This window comes from Numida meleagris, chromosome 1 (genome assembly GCF_002078875.1).
Source record: "Numida meleagris isolate 19003 breed g44 Domestic line chromosome 1, NumMel1.0, whole genome shotgun sequence".
Taxonomy (NCBI): Eukaryota; Metazoa; Chordata; class Aves; order Galliformes; family Numididae; genus Numida; species Numida meleagris.
In genome coordinates, this window is record NC_034409.1 from 160,072,094 (window position 1) to 160,095,314 (window position 23,221).

Below are 23,221 nucleotides of genomic sequence, written 5' to 3' on the forward strand. Positions count from 1 at the left end.
AAAACTAAATTTATAGTACATTCATGAAATATCACTCAAGATACATATAGACATGTATACCTGAGCACTATAAAAGAACACACACAAAAACTAAGATTGTTTCCAATCAACTAATTGGAAAGCTTGAAGAGTGCCAGTAGATTAGTAACTGCAGCCTTCCTTGCAATGACTGAAAGAACAAACATGAACCTCTGTAGCTGTAGCCAATTAAGTCTAGAACTGAAAGAACACTACTGCGTCCATTGAAGAATTTCGAAAAAATTATTCCCATGTTGCAGCTTATCAGCTGCATGAGCTATGGAGCAGCCTCATTTAACCACTGACCTATAGACAAATACAGATCTGTAAAAGATCAGCCAAATTACTGCAGAAACGAAATACTCATAATTTCAGTTTGAACAAATATATAGATGCATAGTTTTCCTCACCAGTAGCATTTTTTATAATTAAAAAGTTTGTAGCTCTAGGAGCAAATTTTTACTAAACACTTTTTCAAAGTTAATAATTGCAAGACCAGTTTTCACACAAGAAAACTGCATTGTATTTCACTGCTACTCTTAAAAACAAGGAAGAAAAGAAACGATGCTCACTTTTGTATGATTTACTTAAACATCCTTTGTAATAACAGGTAAAAATCAGTTATTCAAAAAGATCTTAAACTATTTGGCTTGAATGAATAGTCTCAATTTAGTATTTTAGCCAGATTTATATTCCACATTGAAACATTAAAGAAATACATCTAACCTGCCAGCCAGCAGACACATAACAGGAAAGCAATATAAAGTTGCTCACAGGTAGGAGCAACGCCAGCAATTACTATTCTAGATGAATTACGATCTTTCCATTTATTCATGTTTTCACCATATGGCAACAGTCAGGTTAGGAATCAAAATGTAACCTAAGAAAATAGAAAAGACAGTGAGTAATGAAGTAATTAGAAAGAACTTTCTTCTTCCCTTTTCCTCCCATTGCCAAACTTGGAGGAAGTGATGTGCTCGTAAACTCTATCAGTATTTTCCAAGGCAATTTCCTCCACCTCAAAAACGATGCAACAGAATTTTTTTTTGCCCTTAGGAGAATCCAAAATCATAATAAGCCTCAGCCATGAATTTATGTAATAAGTGTCTGATCAAAATTGAAAACTTGGTGGATTAACAAAACCTAAGCACCTCAAGCATAAAAAAAAAAAAAAAAAACACTCCAAGTTCTCATTTCCTCATCCCACAGGGATTTTTCTCCAGTTTATCTAATCCTTCAACAGCAAACTCTGAAGAATATGCAACAAATGTTTCAGGGCCAATTAGACAACAAGAGTCCTCACTAGCCATTTTAAAAAAAGAAAAAAAAAAAAAGATTTTACATACCCAACTTTATTTACAAAGCACAAATGCTTTGATATCATTATACGTTCCTTATTCAAGAACACTTAACTATTAAACAAGCTCAAACTGGTTTGGCTTTTGAATATCATGTAAAATACTAAGTACATTGATATGTCTGCTTCCTTCACTTAATCTAATTTACATAGTTATTTAAAAAAATATTTTGTACCAAAAAAAATAGGAAAAACACCATAGACAGCACTTAAGTGAAAAAAGGAATTTGGGAAGTACTTGTCTCAAGACAGAGTTTCAAGCTGTTTCTTACACTAGCTGAAATGCAAATCTCAAGTCTATCAGTAATGATGTATTACACAGATTTCTACCCATATATTATACGTATGTTACATCTGAATTAAAAACCAAACCACTGAACAAGTTTTTGAAACCAAGAATCATGGCTGTCATTATACATTCTGTTTTCAAGAAGCAGTAGTTTGATGGATCACATTTTTTACATAAGCATCCTCTCAGCAGCTCATCACTTCTACACAAAATATGCCTCATTCAGAAAGCAGTACTCTGTACAAAGCCAGAACCAGACCCTCGGAAACCACCCACCTTCTCTTCAGTTCCTTCAATGACTATTTCCTCTCTCTCCTCCAAATAAAAGCTAAAGGAAGACCTAAGCAATTTCAAGTACTTTCACCTATGAAAAAGAAAGCGTTCTAAGAAGTTGAAAAATGCAACTCTTCATTAGTATTACCATTCTAAAAAGTAATTAAGAGTTTAACACCTCTGCCTTGTTTTTAAAACAAGCTTAGATACGGGATCACAATGTAACAAATAAAAAAGGTATGTTCTTGGAACCTGCCAGTAAACTTAACCCACCCTGATGCCTTCAAAGCCTTCCCCACCCCCACTGTACAATGACTCTAACAGTAACTATTTTAGCATCAACCAAAAAGTGTAAATGTGCTTCCATAATAAATGGTGTTTCAATTTCTGTTTTTCTAAGAAGCAGTAATACATAAGAAGATAATATAGCTGCTGAATTCCCCATGCAGTATACTGCCATCAGAGTTAAAAAAGTGATTTTCTATTTTCATAAAACATGGAAATAACATTGTTAATGCCCCTGGGGATCCTTAGACAGTACATACTTCTAGCCAGTGTTTTAAAGACATAACTGATTTATATCCATTAAATTATTTAAAATTTGAGATAACTACGTATTGTATTTTACAACAGTAAAATAATATTTAAAAAAGTGAAACTTCAGCAGATTCCAAAAATGTTAACATGAGTCAATACAACTACTAAATTGAGGAGAGATTTAGCGGTAAGTACACACATAGTTACCTGGAAGAAAAAGAGGTGATGCAAAAATGTCAAGACTAAATCTTCAGATTAAATCTAGAGATTTTACCAAGTAACATTCAGAGACGTTCCCCAGATAAGCTCACTAACTCCAAACCTCAGTAAGATAAGATAATCTTTTAGCAAGTGGCAGTGCTGTCGTGTGGTGGATGCAAGGAACAGCCCCTGCAATCAGAATGCGCTGGACAAGAAATCTTGCACGCTCTGCTCCTTGAGAAGATCTGACACTCCATAACTTGTAACAAGCCACAGCAATTTGACTACAAAAGACACAGGGTAAAGAGCGTTGTCTTTCTTCATCTAGTGAAATCCATTATTTTACTTTTTTTTTTTTTTTTTCCTTTTTTTGCTGAGAAACAGCAGCAAATACTGCTTCTCACTCATATTTCCTCAGGAAAATGTTGGCAGCTGCCCTGAAGCATTAAACTGAGCACAAACATTCTAAGGCTGGGCCCATGCCAAAGACTTAGCTGCCACTGCACTGAGAATATCTTGAAACTGTCTGAACAGACATAGCTTTTTCTCTTCTGGCTTTCCTCAACAGCTTTTTTCCAGACAAGTCACTACATGAGAAGCTCCTAACTATCCTGGAGCACTGTATGAGGCAAACAACAGGAAAGAAAAACCTGATGTTGACCATACTCCCCAGACAGCGCCCACTGTCAAAGATGCAGTTTCAGCAGTCAGCTTCCTAATTTGAAGAGCTTGAAGAATTAGCCTTAAATTTATTTTGATTATATTTTTACAACTACCACAGATTACGAAGTCCACAGAATATGAATTAATTGCATAGGATATTTAAAAGCCAATGTTTCTGAGCATAATTCCACTTGCTAAATTAAGTTTCAGCAGAGCTTCACATCTTTATGTACTCCTACATGCATTGTTATATTCAGCCATATTTTACCCAGGAGTGACAATTATGAAAAGCATGCAAACCTGAAAACCTACTGAACATCAGTTTGTTACTAGCATGAATGGGAACAACAGCCTGCCCCAAAATTGACAGCTACACCAGCAGCTAGCTGCTCAGGGGGCCAGCATCTGGGAAGTGTGAGCACACAGAAGCTGGATAAAGCAAAATCAACAGACTCAAGAGTCTCAGAACCATGGAATAGAATCAGAGAATCCTTAGATTGGGAAGAACACGATCTCAGAAAGCAGATCCTTTTCAAAAGGCTTTCTCCTGAGACCTTGTTCATTTATATCCAACATTTAGTCCAGATTAATCCAATTTCCACTCTCTTGAAGGTGGAGGCTTTCTGACTAATAACTTTCATCTTCAGCACCACGTAATTTTAAAACACTCCTGCCTTTACTTATGCCTGGATTGCAAGAGATACTGACCATCATGAAAATGCTGACATCCTAAACACGCTTTCATTAATTGATTGTTCTATGAGGAATTTTGTTTGGGTTTGTAGCAAAAAATAACTAACTATGCTGGTATTCCATCCTGCCCAGTCTTTCTGTCAATTCCCTTTCAAAATTACCTCTTTACATGTTCCACTTAGAACTCAGACTTGTGGGAAGGAAGAGTTAAGTCATCCCACAGCGGTCACTGGGTAACAAGTTCCATCCGTTTATTCTGTTTAAGTACTAATATAAATAAGTTCATCAATAGACAAACTAATTAAAAAATATTTTAAAACTTCAGACATTTTCTCAGAGATAACATGCACTATTTAATAAAAGGTCCAAGAGCATGTGGACAAAAAGAGGCAGAAAGAAGGAAAATACTACTTCATTGAGTCAAATACAGTAAGTGGCATTGGCCTAAAAAAGCATTTGCATCTCAAAAAGATGGCGAAGCCTATAAGCTACAAGACTATGTAAATAGCTTCTGAAACAACATTAAATACTCCCAAAATGTCCAAGGACTTCAAAAAAGATACAATCCATGAAAAACCTACATGTTCGTACAGAACATACACAGCAGAGAATCAACCTGGAAAACACTATACCAAGAAAAGCAAGGCCACTGAAAAGGCTTAAGTTTTTTTTTTTTTCCCTTCATTTGCTGAGTAAAGGGTTCACAGCAGCAGTAACTCCTAAACTGCAGCAATTCTATAAATCAAGGATATCTACTAGTGCCTCAGTCTCTTCTCAGATTAGTCAGCGAAACCAGCAGATAAAGGCCATGTTCCCCCCCAAAAAATGTATAAATTGATTTGATACCTGACATAAGAAGGTGAAAGGAGACACTCTGTCAGCAACTAATAAAAACCTGGAGGTTAAGTTGCAGTAAGACAGTGGAAATCACAACTGTGGTGAGGTACAAACAGACTGTCACACTTGCTTTATCTTCTCTCTGTCCTGTTTCTGAAAGTCATGTTCATTTGTCTCAAAATTCCCACTCCTTCTTCCCCTCTTCCAACCAAGAAATCTATGGTGTGAAAATTACTTATCTGCAAAGTAAAAATAAGAACAGAAACTGTGCTTATGCTTATCCAGTCGAGGTCTAAAGCAGTTTCCTTTCTCCAAGGGTGGCCAGAAGCAGATGATTCAGGTAACAAACAAAACACCTCTCAATACGTGCTGTTTTACAAATCATTCCTAGCATCCAGCTATCTTAGAGCTGGCAGCTAAACTCTACCTCAAAGTTCCTAACTGATTTAGTCTGATTAATATTTTAGCCTACTTATACTTTTCTGCTGCAAAATATAATGTTCCACTTCAGATCCATGATTTAATTACACATTGTTTGAGAAGCTACTTCAGTTTTCATCAAGTAGCAGGTTTAATTCACTGAGTGGCCTAACTCTTGTATTAAGAAAAATAGCTGTCTTGCTTTCTATTCATCATTTCTGTATGCTTTGGAGATTACTTATAGACCTCTATCACCTCTCCCTTTATTATTCTGCTTTCCAGAATAAAGATTTCCATCTTCCCAGCACTGAGAATCTTACACACCTCTCATTCACTTTCTCACTATCTACAAAACCTTTGCTGAGCTGGGGTGATTACACTAATGTAAATTGTTACAAATTTGGATATGCTATTGACATACTTAATGAACTCACAATTACTTCATTCTTTGTGAACAATTCCTAACAGCTTCCTTTAACAGTTAATTAGTCACATTAGTCACATACCTTTTTTTTTTTTTTAAACCATGTAGCAGTTTCTTGGGCTTGTTACCTCTAGCAGAACACTTTGTACAACACTGAACCTTTTCTGCTCCTCCAGAGTGAAAATAAAAAAAAATTCAGTTTCTGTCTACCCATTGCTCCTGATCAAACCAACCACACCAGCCAGAAAGGAATATGCATGAACAATTAAAACAAAAATGGCAAAAACGCATGCTGCAGCATGTCACTGTGTACTGGCACTTTGAGCTTTCACAGTACCAACCAAAATTCATGAAACGCATATGTACACTACTACAGGAATGTCAAGTAACCCAAAACAGAGATGCACCTCGCCTATGAACCATGGTTATCCCTTTGCTTAAGGGCCATCTTTTACCCAGGTTGAGCTTATACCATATGCAGGGAACAAACTCAGCCAAGCAGGTCAAAGAAGTTTCAGTAGAACAGCAGAAGAATACGTAGGAAAAGTGGATCATCATGCAGGATCCTTGAATCAACTACTTTCCCAAATTCCTGCTTCACTCTTAGAAACAGATGTTGGATTTGCTTCTTTGAGCATTCCCTACTTTTGCTTTAGAGTGTGAATCACATCACATGATGGTCCTACAAGGAAAGGACTGTAATGGACTAATCTTAAATCTAACATTAGCAAAGCATTACTTGCTGAAATATATTAAAATCAATTTAAAATAGTTCAGTATATGCCAACTATACTCTTTTCATTTTCAAAATACATAAAACCAAAATTACATTGATAAAAGAGTTTTCTCATGGACTGCTAAATGCTATTCATTTGTTTCCAAACAACCAATACAATTTTGATTCCTCTTCATCTCTGGAAATAACTTTTCATAGTCAAAATATTGTTTAAATAATTTTGAAAGCATATGAAGTTTTACAAGACTGTGTATTTTTTTGCTACAGAGTTGCTAGTTTTTATGGCATTGTACACTGCAATAAAAATAACATGCACTGTCCAACAAGGAACTCCCTTGTACATTGCAATGTACTAAGAAATTCTTTAGTTGTCCAGTTGGCATGTCTCGCTTTCCCACAATTGGAGATCAGTCACCAGAAATTAGGTCAGTGGGACCAGAGGCTAAATCTATTGCAAGACACAATGTATTGTTTATTTTCAAAAACATGTAAGCATTTCTGTGTCATAAATTCTAAACTTCTGCAAATATCTAGTACACTGAAAAAGTTCTGGGCTGTCATTTTCTCTTCTGAAGTGCCACCTTGGTGACTTCCAAAAGCAAATGAAAAACATTGTTACAAGCCTGAGAAATGCTGGGTGATTCATGTTTTACATATATAACTCTGTAGTTCTTTTTGACTTCATGGCTTCTAACAAAACTGGATTCCAATTACTAGTTTCCATGGAGGCCTATATTTTAATGAGAATACTGGAAAATTTGTTCTAAAGATCACGAACAGAACCACAGCATTACAACAAGGCAATCCTCTCTGCACATCTGGTAATTAAAAAAAAAGTTAACACAGAACTTTTGTACCAAGACAGACTATATTTTCCATTGCAAAGTAATGCAAACACACATCTCAGCTGTACAGATGGAGCCAGTACCGTATTCTGAGATGCAGCATCCAGGGCACCGCACACAGAAAAGAAACATTCTTGCAGCTTTCTTTAGAAATACACATTTTTTAGGCTCTCTCTTCAAGGAAGACAACTCTGCACACACACACTACAGGGCTCTTTACCCGTCATCACAAAATATATATTTTTTTTTATTAAAGCAGCATTACCTACCTTAGGTACCACTGCTACATTCACTATGTAAGGAACTTCATCTTTCAGAAGCTTAACGTATACTTGATATACCGAAGCAAACTTAAGAGGCAAACAGTACAAATTTGCAGGACATTTTACAATGGATGACACTTTAACAACAGCTATTTGAAAAATACACACATATTTTACTATTTTAACTATATTATGTTACTACTTTTATTTGAAAAAAAAAAAACTTTACCTCATACTTGAAGGTAAAATAATAAAAAACTAATTGTGGAAACAAAGACAAATGTGTGTCTGTATCAACTACTCCTACCTTTACAGACCTAAGAAAGTTGTGGTAAAATCCAGTTGGAAAAAGCACTATTTTACAAACCAGAAGATTTGCAACTCTGGAAGAACAATAGCTTCCTAAGTTGTAAACTACTGAAGCACCACTCTGTGTTTCAAACCTGAGTACGGAATTGATTCTGTAAGTTCAGCTTTGTTTTAGTGCTAGAAAATGTAGCACTGTGACATGATGTGATTGCAACAGTGGCAACCAGTTTGGTACGGAAGGTGATCTAGCCACCAGTGTAGTTTAGACAGAAATGTACAACAAAACAACTAAGTATCAACTGAAGGCTTAGTAATAGTTGTGTTAATTGAATTTAAGATCTAATAATAGTACAAGGATAGATGCATCTTAAGTATAAGAGCAGCAGCAGAACATTTGAACACACAGACAATTCGGTTATTTCTTAAAAGTACATGAACTTAGCTGAATATTTCTGAAGCATTATCTCTTTTTTTTTTTTTACTACACCTCACGTTCCTCAGAAATATATGCATTCATTTCCTCTTCCTTCATACCCCTCTTCTCATTGCAAGTAGGTCAAGGCATAACTCCAGAGGACCCCATAATCAGCCCACTACTTGCCAGATCATATTTCAGTCTGTCTGGCTCACACCTGGCAGCGCTGCAAGAATAACAAATGTTTATTGCCATTCAACTGAACATGCCTCAGGGAATACAGGCAAACACTGAGGAGTAACAGAGTTTCAGAGGCACCTCATATTTGGGCTGCCAATACCTAAAAGCAGTTTACCAACTGCACTCTTTCAACTGACAAAGTAGTAAAACACCTAATAATTGAAAGTTGTGTAAAAATTTTGGATATATAGTAGAAAGTAAGGAAAGAAACAATAAAAATAAAATTACTCTAATGGAAACTTTCTCTTTTTTAGAGCTCAGTCAGCAAAGAAGAGGTATGAGTGTCAAAATACAGCCAACAACTCCCTTTAAGAAAGCTAATGTTATGAAAATTAGCACAGTTTTGATTCTTTCAACTCAGTAGTAACAAGGAGAATCACAGGACTGTATACTCTAGAACATGACTTTTGAAACATGAGACACTCATCCAGGAAGGCCTGATGATAATAAATTTCCTCTGCCTGGTTAGTATTACCAGTAAGCAACTCTGTAGAAACTACCTAAACCACTTGATGCCTGTTTTAATGCCTTACATGTTAGCCATAAATTAAAACACAATTCAGCAAATTACACTAAGTTTAACGTCACAGTAAAAATATCCCGAAAATGCCATTGGAAATGATGATGTTTCTCTTTAAACAGTTTTTCTCAATTATAGCCAAAGTAAGCTGTTTTGTGCCTTGGCAGTCAACAATAAGCTTTTGTTTTGCTAAAGACTTGCAAGTAGTTAGGGAGACAAAGTGGTAAGTAAGTGAATCACATTGATCAATGAAATAAATGAAGAAATAAATCGCTTCCAGTCAACAATGCCACAACACCTCCAGGCTAGCAAATAGGATGCAGAGATTGCACCAAGCATTAGGAAAGTACAACTCCAAAACAGATAAAACATCCAACTTAGGACTAACTAGAAAACAAGGACACCTGGATTCAAGCCTCAAGTGTGTACTCAGCCTACTTTAACTCCACTTGTTCAGTCTTATCTTCCCTCCCAAAAGGGTTCCAAGACTACAGAACAAATAAAAGTAATAAAGTTATCAGAAAGCTCCAGCCCTCCTGGCATTTCAGTTGGGATCCTGACACCAACTCGACACAGATCTCAGCAAAATACAGCCCACAGAGGTGTATTCCAGCAGGGCCTGAGCCCTACAACCCACAGTAAGGCAGAGTTGTGCTCACACCACAGCTAGGACCAGCCTAGGCCGCACGAGGCCCAGGCACCGCAGGCCCGGCCTAGGCGTGCACTTACCTTTCAGTGCCCGGGAGTGCAGGAGGGCAGCGTGAGGGGCTGGCTGGTGCTTTGCCCGGGGGGGTCCCACTCTGCGGGGTCACCAAAAGCCCTCCCCCCTCACCCTGAGCACAAATGGCTCCCTGACAAACCCCAAGCACTGGGGAAGGGGAGGCAAGCTCCGTCGCTGAGGGGCATGGCTCTTGCGTTCAAGCTGTAAGGAGAAGGAATGTCACTCTGAGTGCTTCACACCGAAAAGAACTAGGAGCTCTGAGAAGCGAGTCACCAACCAAACAAAAGAAACGAGAACCGCCCCTCACAGCCCCGCGCCTCTGACCTGGGCTCCCCACACAGACCAACAACTGCCGGCCGTGCCCGGGGCAGCCCACCACCCGCAGGAGAACGGCCCCAGCCCCACGGCATGGTGCCGGGCCCGCTGAGGCCTATCGGGACGGGGAGGCCCGGTCGGCCCAGCCGCAGCACTTACCAGCCCGACTCCGAGAGCGCCGCCCTCACCCTGTCGGCCATGGCGCCTCCCGCCGCCGCTCACCCGCTGAGCGCGGGGCCGGGCGCCCCGGGGAGCCCGGCGCTTGGAGGAGAGAAACGGGCCCGTTCTTCTCCCCCACCCCTCTGCCCTCTCCGGGCACCCGGCCCGGCCAGCTCTCCGGCGCAGGGAAGGGGCGGAGGCGGCGCACGCAGAGACGAACAATGCCCGCGACCGGCGCCAGCCCCGTTCCCTCCCCCCGTGCGGCCGCGACGTAGAGGAGGGAGCTCGCCCGCCTGGAAGCCGCCGCCGCCATGACGGAGAAGGGAAAGGCTGAGGGAGATGAAGGTTCTGCCGGGCCGATGTGCTGCGGGGGTGAAACACGCTTCATGCCTATGGCATCGGCTTATCCTAGGCCCAGGGTCTCTCGGTCACTGGAGCCAGGCAGAGTGAGGCATCTCCACGCATCCCTGATGGGGGTTTCAACCAAGAAACGACGGTGCTGGCCAACAACCTGCTCTCTCTCTAGAACGAAGAATTATACTGTGAAGAGAACAGCATAAATATAAATAAGTAAAAGTAATAGCATTGCTAATGAACTTATGTGGGAAAAGAGCTTTCTCCAGGTCCTCGGACTGAGTGTTGGAGATGAAAAGCTCTTGGAGTGACGAAGTAAAATGCTGTTTCTGTGTTCCTATCTCTTTTAATGCTTTGCTCAAAAATGCCATGTTCTGAAATGAATGTGGAATCTTATGATATGTCTTTTTAACAGAAATTGTTTTGTTTTGTTTTTAAATGTGACGTAATCACTTGCATCAGTACATGTTACCTTCCCTGAATGTGTTTAAAAACCGTTTGGATGTGGTGCTCAGTGACATGATTTAGCGGTGGGTTGTTAGAGCAGTATGGTTACAGACAACAGGTTGGCCATGAGCCATCAGTGTGTCCTTGTGGCCAAGAAGGCCAATGATATCCTGAGCTGCATTAAAAAGAGCTTGGCCAGCTGGTCAAGGGAGGTGGTCTTCCCCCTTCACTCTGCCCTGGTGAAGATGCATCTGGTATTGTGTCCAGTTCTAGGCCCCACAGTTCAGAAAAAAAAAAAAAAATGGGATCTCCTAGAAAGAGTCCAGCAGTGAGTGACTAAGATTATTAAGGTCCTGGAGCATCTCCTGTATGAGGAAAGGCTGAGAGATCTGGGACTCTTCTGTCAGAAGAAGACTGAGAAGGGATCTCATAACTAAAGGGTCTAAAGTGTGGGAGTCAAGTTGATGGGAGCAGACTCTTTTTGGTGGCAAGAAACAATAGAACAAGGGGCAATGGGCAGAAACCTGTACGCTGTAAGTTCCATACTAACACAGGGAAGAACTTATTTACTGCCAAGAGTGACCAGAGCACTGGAACAGGCTGCCCAGAGAGGTTGTGGAGTCTCCTTCTCTGGAGATATTAACAACACATCTGGACATCTACCTGTGCAAACTACTCAAGGGAACCTGCTTTAGGAGAGGGGTTGGATTTGATTAACTCTAGAGGTCCCTTCCAACTCCTACAATTCTGTGATACATTACTGCTGTTAAAGGTATCTAGTTACCTCAGTTGTAAGTATCTGGGTTACTTCAGTAATTGACAGCAATTGAGCACTGTTTTCTCCTTTCCTGTATTCAAAGAAATAACCAAAATTTCAACATCAGCAAGTCATGAGTTACGAGAGGGCCAACTCTAGTCTTGGTGCTCAAGGGTTCTTCCTGCAGGTGAGTGCAGCTACCTTCTGAAAGACACTGGAGGTTAACATTAGTTGGTGATATCAAGGAAATTCTGTAGCCAGTCAGTGCTAAATGTTAGTTCTCTGGTACTGCATAGAGGTTTCAAAACCTCGCTACCAGCTCCAATGCACTTCATGGGTCACTCTCATCCTTGGGATGTTTTAATTTTCATCTCCAAGTCAAAGCTTGCTATTTATCTTTTTATCTACCTGAAAGCCTGGCTTTGCTGTACTTACTTACTAGAAATCAGCCAGAAGTTTTACTTCTGACACGCTGTGACTTCTGCTATACTGACCAACACCTCTCTCATTCATGCTACATTGAATTTTCTTGACTATCATACAGATACACGCTCTTGGACAAAAGTTTTGTCACCAATGCATATGATGTCCTGCATGGCTGCTGTTTTTCAAGAAATTACACTTTTTTTTTTTAATAAATTGCAACAAGTTTGACACAGAAGAAGAAAATAAAACCTATGTTGTTCAGATGAATCTGAGCAATTTATTACATTGTATGTGTAATAACTCTTGAAGATTTTCTGCTCTGGAGCATTGACAGCAAGAATATACTCTAGCCCTCAAATAATCTATCTCTGCTTAAAGTAGATGGACATATGCTGTCTCTTCCAGCAAAATCTCAAAGCAACAAGCATCACACTCACAGAAGGTTTAATTCACGTGCTGATCATAAAAAAAAAAAAAAAAGTGGAAATGTTAATTAGGAAACTGCAATTACACATTTTTGATGAAAGTATGTTGTACATAGCAACCACAAGAGCCACCTACATAGTTTTTAGCAAACTGAGCCAACCCAACCAGCCATATTGTTTGTGGATTGAATAACTGTATGACTTTGGGGGATTTTTAAAGGTTGTACAGTCCTGTATCATGGCACGACTCCAGATGAAAATGAGCTTTGAAGGGAATAATACCAAGAAGAACCAATAAGTGCTAAAATAATACACATGTACCAAAGTTATTAAACTAGTCTCCTAATGTAAGAGATTCACTCTGAAATATTAGTGGCTGGGTCACACCCTTCATTTCAGCAGTGTTGCACACTGAACAGTAGCAGCTGCTGACATGGAAAAGTACGAGCAGATAGGTTGAATTGTAGAGCCAGTTCATTCACTTATGCAAAATAAATGGAAATAAAAAAGCCTTTCATTTAGAATCTGACCTTGCTACACATTACATGATCAAGAAGAGATTGTAAACATCGTTGTAGCTCAAAAAGAGGTGCCAGTTAGTAAGGGATGGAGCATGACCTAGCTTTCAATACTGTTTCTCACAGTACCTTTCTGGACAAAATGTCCATCATACAGCTAGACAAAAACATAATGTGGTGGGTGAGCAATTGGCTGACAGGCCAGGCTCAAAGGTTTATATTAAATGGGGTTATATCGGGCTGGCAGCCAGTCACTAGTGGAGTTCTGCAGGGTTCCACTGTAGTGATAGTTCTCATGGACATTTTCATAAATGATCTACAGATCCATTTTACAGATCCTGCATACATGCAGGACTCAAATGCATACTAGGTAAGTAAGTTTACAAATAAAATGAAATTAGGAGAAGCTGCTGACTCCCTCAAGGAAAGACAAGCCTTGCAGAGAAATCTTGACAAACTAGAGGGCTGAGCAATCACCAACCACAGAAAGCTTAACAAGAGCAAGTGCTGGATTCTGCACCCACGACGGGACAGCCCTGGATATATGTACAGATGTGGGGACAGGAGGCTGGAGAAAGGGATCCCCATGGAAAGGGATCTGGGGGTTCTGGTTCATTCTGAGTTGAATCTGAGTCAGCAGTGTGCTCTGGCAGCCAAAATGGACAACCATACCTGAGGTGCATTGGGCCCAACACTGCCAGCTGGACAATGGAAGGGGCTGTCCCACTCTGCTTTGCACTGGTGCAACATCACCTTGAGCACTCTGGGCACTACAAATGTAACAAGGCCATAAAATTATTAGAGGGCATCCAATGGTGGGCTGTGAAAATGGTGAGAGGGCTGGAGGACAAGATTATGAGGAGCTGCTGAGGTCCCTTGGTTTGTTCAGCCCAGAAAAGAGGAGACTGAGGGAATACGTCATGGCGACTACAGCTCCTCACAAGGGGAGCAGGAGGGGAGCAGAGGGGCAGCGCTGATCTCTGCTCTCTGGTGACAGTGACAGAACTTGAGGCAACAGCATGGAGCTGCATCAGGGGGAGGGTCAGGTTGGGGATTAGGAAAAGATTCCCCAGAGGGTGGCTGGGCAGTGGAGCAGGCTCCCAGGGCAGTGGTCACAGCACCGAGCCTGTTGGAGTTCATTCAGTGTATGGAAAATGCTCTGAGACATAGCGTTTGAATTTTTGGTGGTCCTGTGTCAAGCCGGGAGCTGGCCTCAACAGGTTTTATGGGTCCTTTGCAACTCGGTGTATTCTATGATTCTGTGATTCTGTCATTCTAACATAATGAGAACTACAGACTTTATGCATTACCTCACGTTAGTTTAAGGCATGGAAACTTTTGCTCGCTTAAATCTTCATCAAAATCACCAGGCAATTATACTGACAATTTAAGCCAGCATATGGTTATCTCATGGCGCAGAACATCATCTGTAAAGTAAATGTAGTAACCAGTGTTGTCTTTTATAAAGGTCTGCAGGCATCTGTTCTAACAAAGTCATATACAAGCTGAGATGTGTATATATATAAACACACATACTTTTTGTACATAAGTTCCCACTACTGCATGTTTCTCTTTATGAGCAGAGGGCACTGACGGATCTTTGCTGTTTCTGGCTACTGACAGCTGTGCTGCAATGTGAGGTAAATAATTAGGTCCACTGTAAAACAGAAGGTGATACAATGCCTGCCAGGCAGTCAAAAAACTGCAAATTGGAGGGATAAGACCCTCTGCACCAACTGTTCATGATAAAACATTCTTAGAGCAGATCTCTGTATCCATCGCCTTTAGAATAAATGAGTTTGCTGAAGGTAATGAGCTTCAGAGTACTCGAGGCTGAGCGGGGACTGAGCCTAGACTCCAGCACACCTGTAAGGGGCTCTGTGTCTGTGTAGCTTTCTCTCATTGTTCTTCTCGTGTCCAAACCATAATCTGGTTTGATATTACTTCACTGAAGTTGAAAAGCTCATTCCTATTTCTCTTTCCAAGCATCTGTCTCAAAGTGTTATCTATAGAAGGCTGTGAAGTTAAAAGACAAGGTCTGTGAGGAATAACTAACATTGTAAAAGTTACACATAAAACTTCATAATTTGTGATAGAAAATAACTTTTTATAGTACCTTTGAAAAATGTCAGTAGCAGAGGAAAAAAGGGTAATTTTCAGTTATTGTGATGGCTTGCACAAATGCACCCACATGCATGACTAGTTGACAGTCCTATTTAAGAATGCTTTGTGTGTAAATCAGCTATGTTAAATTCTAAGAAATGCCTCAACCAGATCTTTTCAGACTGAAACAGCAAGGTGTCATGGAGCAGCAAGGGTTGGTTGCTTCTCAAGGGAAGGCAAACCAGGAGTGGAGAGCAATTACAAGATAGGCAGGAGCAGTAACCTCACCATGCAGAGCCAGATGTGGAGTAATAAGTCCAGATCAGGACATGATGCAGAGATGGTAGCCAGGGTCAGACACAGCCCAGTGAGCACCCAGCATGGCCACCATGCAGGTCCAAGCTTGTGCCAGGAAGCCAAGCTGGTGGGTCGGGTCCAGGTCCAGACAGTGGAGGTCCAGGCCCAAGTACAGACCTTGCTGCAACACAGCTGTGATGTGGCCCAGATAGAGGCTGGCAGTATAGCTCCAGCTTAAAAGTAGTCCCCAGGGGAAAAGAGGGACAGGGCCTTGCTTCTAGCATCTTTACAACAGCTCTTTCTGACCATAAAGGTGACTTTGGACTTGGACAGGTAAACTCCTGTCTAAGTTGGTTAAACCAACTGAACTGAACTCCTAGAAGGAGAATGTGCCCCAGGCCCTGAGAATTAGACAGTTCTGCAGCCATATTAATGTGGGAGCAGGTTGGATGAGCAGCATATTCATTTATCTGCGATTTATCTCTGACAATGTGTATCTCAGTGTTTTAAGCAGAGACAGACTTAATAGTAAAAGAATTCTGAATCATCCAAAAACAGAGTGTGATATTTAACAACTTTTTCTGATACATCTTTTACAAGGGGTTTCAGCTTTTGAAGAAAACTGGAGAATTATCTGCATTTATCTTCATCAAACAGGTAAAATATATTAAGTACTTTATAGCTTGCAAGTGCTACACGTGAAGTTTTTTATATTTTAATAAGATTTTAATAAGATCTTAATACAATTGTTTCATTAAGTTTTATATTATTAAATTTACCTTTTAGATATGATATATGCTCAAGGTATGACATGGCTATTTAAATAGGTAGAGAGAGTAAATGGAGAAAGATGACATCTAATATAACTGCAAGTATGCAACAATGTCCAGTAGTGTAATGTAAGACCAAAGTAATAGTGACCCCTCAGCTGTGCTGTTCTTGGCCTCTGAACTATGTTTAATTATGCGGTACGATTTGTTTTGGTGGTTTGGGTTTTTTTTTGTATTACATTCAGATTATTAACCAACACTGTTTAAAGTATTACTGCTTAATGCTGTGTGACTATCTTTTTGCTTGCATATCCTGTATTTATCTGCCTTACTTATTAGAAATATAAAAGGCTAAGAAGGGAAACTGAATTTAGGTATCAACTACCTTCTGTTTATTTTAGGAAAAAAAACTAGATCCTGTGATTTCTTCCCCAAATCCACAACACATGCAACATATGATCTGGTGATAGGTGGAGACAGCCCCCCTTTTTCAGTACCAGATAATGTCAGGAATGTGTAGATGTGCCTAAAATGCTGTACTTCCTGACTCCTGGAGCAACGTAATCTGTGACAAAGAGGTTATTTCTACAATGCTCCATGAATTTTTAGTCTGCTTGAGGACCTCCTTTAAGGCAATGGTAAGGCAGAGAACAGACAGAACTAGCTCAAAAGGCAAGGCAGCATGGCCAGTTTTTTCATCAACCCCCCAGGTTCCCTTCCATGGCTTGATTCATCCTATTTCCACCTCCTGCCAGCTCCAGCCCTGCATTCCAGTTCAACAGTGGGCTCACAGAACTGGGAAGCTGAAGATAATGACTGTACCTCCAAAAATAGGCAAGAACTGAAAGCAATAACACTGGGTTTGACATTATGCACCTCAACCCGATGTGCTGAAACCAGCAGTGGCTTGGAGCATCTGAACACCATGTTCAATGGGAGGGTCCCATGAGGACAAGAATGCTGTTTTCATCTCAATTTTTATTTCCTCAGTAAGCTTTCTACATAACATTATCTAAAGATAACAGGTTCCATTATGTAGGAAGAGAAAATCCCTACCCTGGGCTGGACCTATAGCCCGAAGTACCTGAAGGTAAACAGCCTTCACTGTATGTCGCTGTATTTCTAGAAGTGTGCTGGGGTTACTGAGCTGTTTCTCAACTGTTTTCATGAGCCTTTTTATTATTATTCTTTTCCTTTCTCTGAAAAAAAATAAACTGCCATGGGCAATAGCTTAAGGGAGCTTGCAAGTGTATTTAGCCTTAGAGGCATTCTAGATGGCCTTGGTAAACAAAAGTGACTGTCTCTCAGTGTCCTGTGATGGGACAGTCTAATCTGACTTGGCTGCAGTCAGAAGGATCAGGTTTGCTGCACATATTGTTGGTACACTTCAACCAAAATATGCAGGACTGCTTGTGAATGTTTTCTCATTTTTTGTTTGAAGGGGAAGGATGGTAGTCAGCACTCAGTCTTTATGCGTATACTTCTCCTGCCATTAACTTCCCTAAACTGTAGGAGCAAATGGGGCATGGTTATTGGGAATGAAGAGCCAACCCTGACCAGTCTATCTCAGGACAATCAAGGTGCTGTGTTCTGCAACTGGAGGAGGAGTTAACTTTTCACAGAGTAAAGAGAAGAAGGAAAAATTACAGAAGTAATGAATACTTAATCGGGAAGAGGAAGGAGAGAGGCTTGGAAAAGAATAGGAATGAGATGAACAGTAGGCACATCTTGAAGCCTGGAAATTGTTAAGAATTATGAAATCTTGGACATAATAATGCAACCTGTAGCCACAGACTGTGTAGCTAAGGTGGTATTACAAGGAGAGATAAATACCACTAAGGCCACAGCTAGCATTTTTGTCAGGCTGCTCTAATTTATTTTGTCATCTGTCTGCCTGAATTCTGAACCTTTTCAGTTTGAACACAATCCCCACTTTCACCTGCAAATCACTAAATGCATGCAGGTTATGGTGATTTTAAAGGTATAGTCCATGCTGGCAGTATGTTAGTCTGAAATGCAGCATCACTGGTTTCAAAATACAATAATTTAGGCACTGTGGTTGTCAGGATAAGGCCATTTATATATGACATAATTATGCTATTGCTAAGTCTATGCGTGGCTGCTTGTCAAAACGTGGACAGTTCTGATCTGAACGTTAGCACAGACAAACCACTGCAATGATTACAAGGGTACAATGGATCACTGAGTACAGCAGAATGCAATCTCACATAATTATGACACTGGCAAGCCCCCTAAGAGGGCCAGCAGAAGGGCTTGTGTTTGTCAGCGATGCTGGCACAGCTCAACCTACTGGTCCTCTGGACACTGAATTGATAAATAGCCAGGGAGCAGAGGATCAAACAGCATATGGCTTCGCAGACTTTCATCGGGCTGCAGTAAACATCCCAGCCCTGAACAGCTGCGCCTCGTCTCTAACAAGATTACTTTTAAGAGAGTGATACCTTCTGGACTGGATGGAAATCTGGAAATAAGTGTGCTGCTGTCAGGGCTCTGCATGCACCCAGAGGCTCTGCAGCTTCTTCCTCCCCTCCTCAGGGTCCGGCTGCCTGTGCTCCAGTACACCTCTGATAAGGTTCAGCCGTAGCCCTGGATCAGGCTGCTGGGAAGAGAGATGTGTGAGAAGGAGCTGTGGGAAGCTGCATGGAGTCCTCCTGCACTTTGCATGCAAACTGCACTGAAGGTCTTCATCCTCAAGCCTGAGCTATGCCTGTGGTTGGTCACGTGCCCTGCTGATCCCAAAGCAATGATTTGACTTCCCAGCTTGACCATGCCCTCACTTCATCACTGAAGATCTGTTTAGTAGTCTTGAATTTTGGCTAACCCCTCACCAGCATGGTACCTGCTGAGGTGCTGCAGGATTGTGCCCTTGGAGGGTCCACCCTCAGCTCCTAATTTGCTTTCCCTTGTGGGGAAGAACATGTGTGCTGCTTCCTGAAAGCTAGGACCCCAGAGCTGTGAACTTGGTCTGTTGCATCAAGAAATTAGTGTCCTGCTGGCAGCCAGTTAATGTCTGAAGTAGATACGTGTGTGGGCTGTACTAAAGTCAGTCATAGTGGAGACATTGCTGAAGGCCAACTGCTGTCTATACAATTTCTCAATGTGCAAAGCAGCATCAGTGCCCTCAAGCAGGAGAGCAGGTAGGGAATGCCTAGTGGTCTCTGTGGACTTCTGCTTTCTTCATGCTTCCCCTGCCATTTGAGTTGAATTTGTCACAGTTTGTCTCAGTGAAACTGAAGCTGATACTGACAGGCGCTGCTGGGCAGAACTACTCATGAAGGACTGCATGGTGAAATCGCAGTATGCGTATGGAACAGATAACTTAAGGAAAGTACTCAGAGTGCCATCCCAGGCATGCTAATGGCCTTGTAGGTAGGTGTCATGCAAGAAACTGCCTCACACAATGTCATGGAGCTCTCAGGGTGATGTGAAATAGCTGTGATGTGTACATGGATGGAAGACCTTAGAGTTGGCCATCCACCTTCACTGATACCTGTCAAAGCCAAGCCCATTCCTTTAAGGGTCAGCAAAACCCAAAATGCTGCAGGCGGTGGATACACACAGATCAACCTAGTGCCAGCATATGCACCATCATCCTGCATAGCACAGTGGCAGTACCTTAATTTTTAACATTAGATTGTAATTTACAGATACACAGCAAAACAGTGACTACCTATTATGCAGAAATACACATGGCTGTGCATGAATTCTGTGTATTGGTTTTGTTACTGTTACTACTAAAAATGTAAAATTTTATTTTTATATATCCACAATGCCAGAGAAGACATCATCTTGCTATGTTCAGTTTCCAGCACAAATGATCCAGAAATCTGTGTCAGCCCTTGACTTAATTGCAAGATGAGAGAAGAAGACCAAATAAATAAATGTTGTTTTCTCACAGAAATCAAAAAAGATTATGTTCAGATCACAAAAGATTTGCTCTGTGGTTTTCCTCAAGTGCTGTCATATGTTTGTGCTTGAGCAAAAGCAAGTTATTGGAAATCTATGTCAGGCTCCAGCTAAGCAGTTGACTTTCTATCCTTGATTGAACACACACTAAACAGGCAGGAATGTTTTTGTATTATTTCCTGGCAGTGAAAATACACTGGGTCATGTATCTTTCCTATTCAGATGTGGAACCTTTTGCTTACCACTGCTTTCCTCCTGTAGTCTGCAGTCCCAAACCAGCACAGTTTGGAAAAATAACTACATTTCTTAACAGCTTTCAAGAAGCAGCAAAACCAACTTCTGCAACACTTATAACAATCAAATGCAATAACTAGGCATGCTGTTTGCTGACCTTCACTTATGAATGATTCAATTCCTTTCTCTTCTTATTCTGCTTTTATTTATATATATTTTCTGTCTCTGTCGATTTTAGTTACTATTCTGCCGTCAGTGCTCCTTGTTTCCCACCTGAGTAAACACAAGAAACCAAGAGAATCTGAAAGAATCAGCAGATCTTCGTAGTATTTTTTTAATCTACTTTCAACAGAGAACTGTGCCCTAAATTGTGAGTGACTGCGGAATTATGAGGGATGGAATCATCCTTAAAGCAGTCTTACATATTTTAGGTTATCAAAAGCAAAACATTCTTTTTCCAGCTATATGTTTCAGATAACTTTTAGGATAAATTCTGCTATTCTCAGAGGTGAAGAATGAAAGGAAGCAGAAATGCTGGAGCCCTGAGCAACTTCTCATTTTTTGCAAGGATACTCTTTGAACTTCCTTGCCTTGGATATTTACCCCAACTGCCTAAGATATGGAATCCATACAACATTAGGGTGATAAGAGAGAAAGGACGAGCTACAGTGGCAGAAAAAGCTGCATAGCCCCAAATCTGCAAGTGTGTTCCCACTGCTGCAATTGTTTTAAAAGCCATAGTCCCTGTAATTCTGTACAAGAGTTCAGTTCTTTCTCAGCCTACAGAAAAACCCTGATTTGGTTCAGAAGCAAATACATGTGCTAATTCAGCAACTACTTTATGCAGAATCCAACAGATGACAGCCTGGGGGACACAAGTATGCTCCAGAAAGCACAGTGCTGTCTGGCAAATTAGTGAACCATTGAGAACTGGCATTCACCATGAAAAATGAGTAAGAAGGGATAAAAAAAAAGAGAGAAATGAGAGGCCAGAACAAAAAAATTCTAGAGAAAGGCAATAAAAATTGAGAGAATAAAGAAAAGATGGCCATAACTGGGCCGCAGCCTGGAGCAATGATTTGGACTATGTGTGTCAGTGGGAATTCAGTCCACTAAAATAAGGTGCAATGAATCAGAACAACCTCTTATCATGAAGCAATAATATGTCACATGATGCAGCTAGTAAGCCAAACCAAAATAAGCGCAACATACAAATACACAGATAGGTCATTAAGGGCCCCCTTCTTTCTCCTCATACAAATTGCTGTTTGGCACGGAGGGTGAAGACCAATTTTATAAGTTTACGTTTTCCCTCATCTGCCTGCAAAGTCAGAAATAATCAGTACTCAATTCCATCCTCTATAAAATTCACTGCGATATTCCTTTAATTACGCTTACAAATGCGTATGCTTGTGGGGCTACAATGTGAGCCTGGCTGGAAAAAGGGGAACAGATGAGAAAAGATGCTGAGGTTTTTTCTTTTAAAGGGGATCGCTTTTCTGATCTGATTCACACTGCAGTCCTGCAACCACTTGTGTTGACATAGGGATAGAAATTAATTAAGTCAGCACTGATGCTGAAGACACTAGATCATCAGATCATGGCCTCTTTGGAGAAAACAAACCCGTTATTTGTGGAGCAGTGCAGCTGCAAATTAGAGGTGTGAGGAGCACACATGACTGAGGGGCATGTGAAAGGCAAATGTGAGAGGGACAGGAAATGTAGGGGGGAAAGGCGTACAGAAAACAACAGAGGAACAGGGAGAAGAGGGTTAAAATGTGGTATCAACGCCTCGGCCAGCTCACTGACAATTTTTGTAGAGCCTAATTAAAACTTTCCAATTTTGCTATGTTTGTCTGTTTTCAGATTTTCTGCAATTACTGCTCCAGGTCTCAGGTTTACATCAGCAGATACGCGGGCATAGGGCTACCATACTTTTATTGCTAAAATTGAAACAGTTGTTTCCCATCAAAGCACAAAAAGCAAAGCAGCAGAGCAAAATCTACCAGCAATTTTTTATCTGTTCCAGTGCTTTTAACCACATTCACTTAGTCCTACAAACAGGGTAGCCTGCTGTTAAGAAATATCGCCCGAAGTGAAACACTAAACAATCTAAAAGAACCTTTTATACCTATTTTACACATTTATTTCCAAACATTTCCTAACAGTTGCAGTTAATGCATTAAGGTACCCAATCCCTACTGGCTGCACAAATCACTCTTTCCTATTTACGCCAGCAGTATTACCATGGTTACAATATAAGAATGTCTTAACCTAGCAGGTGGCTTATCAAAATGCCTGGTACCTAGGCAGTCCTAGTACACAGTCTCTATTTTTCCATCAAGCGAATGAGTGTATCACATGCTCTGTTGTTGTTTGTTTGTTTGTTTTTCTGGGAAGAAAGAAAAACAGCAATTCTTGTAGTTTTAACGCTTACATATTGCAAAATTCGTAATGAACCATTTTCTTAAAAAACAGTTTACTCTCACTTTGGTATATCTAAAAAAAAACTCAGTAAAGTCAACAAGAACACCAAAAGCCATTCAGAACCCACAAAAACCCGATATAAGGTTTGTATTTATAACTGCAGTTAAGGCTGGATTTTAAATCTGAAAAGATTCCACACCAGCTGGAGGCTGGCAAGCTTTTACTTGTGTGAGAGGATTATTTGGAAGACACAAACTCTGAAATATTATTTTTTAACTGATGGTTTCAAAGCTAAGTTCCT

At 40.6% G+C, this 23,221-nt stretch overlaps 1 protein-coding gene across 2 annotated transcripts in view; it reads right to left on the bottom strand.

The window, feature by feature from the left end:
- Window positions 1-10,937, bottom strand: part of TDRD3 (tudor domain containing 3) — a 103,334-nt gene extending 92,397 nt beyond the window's left edge. For both annotated transcript variants that reach the window (XM_021417789.1, XM_021417779.1), the window contains exon 1: window positions 10,236-10,937. Coding sequence is in view for 1 of the 2 variants with exons in the window: in XM_021417779.1 (XP_021273454.1) it covers window positions 10,236-10,276 (41 nt within the window). In the remaining variant the exon portion in view is untranslated. The remainder of the gene's footprint in view (window positions 1-10,235) is intronic.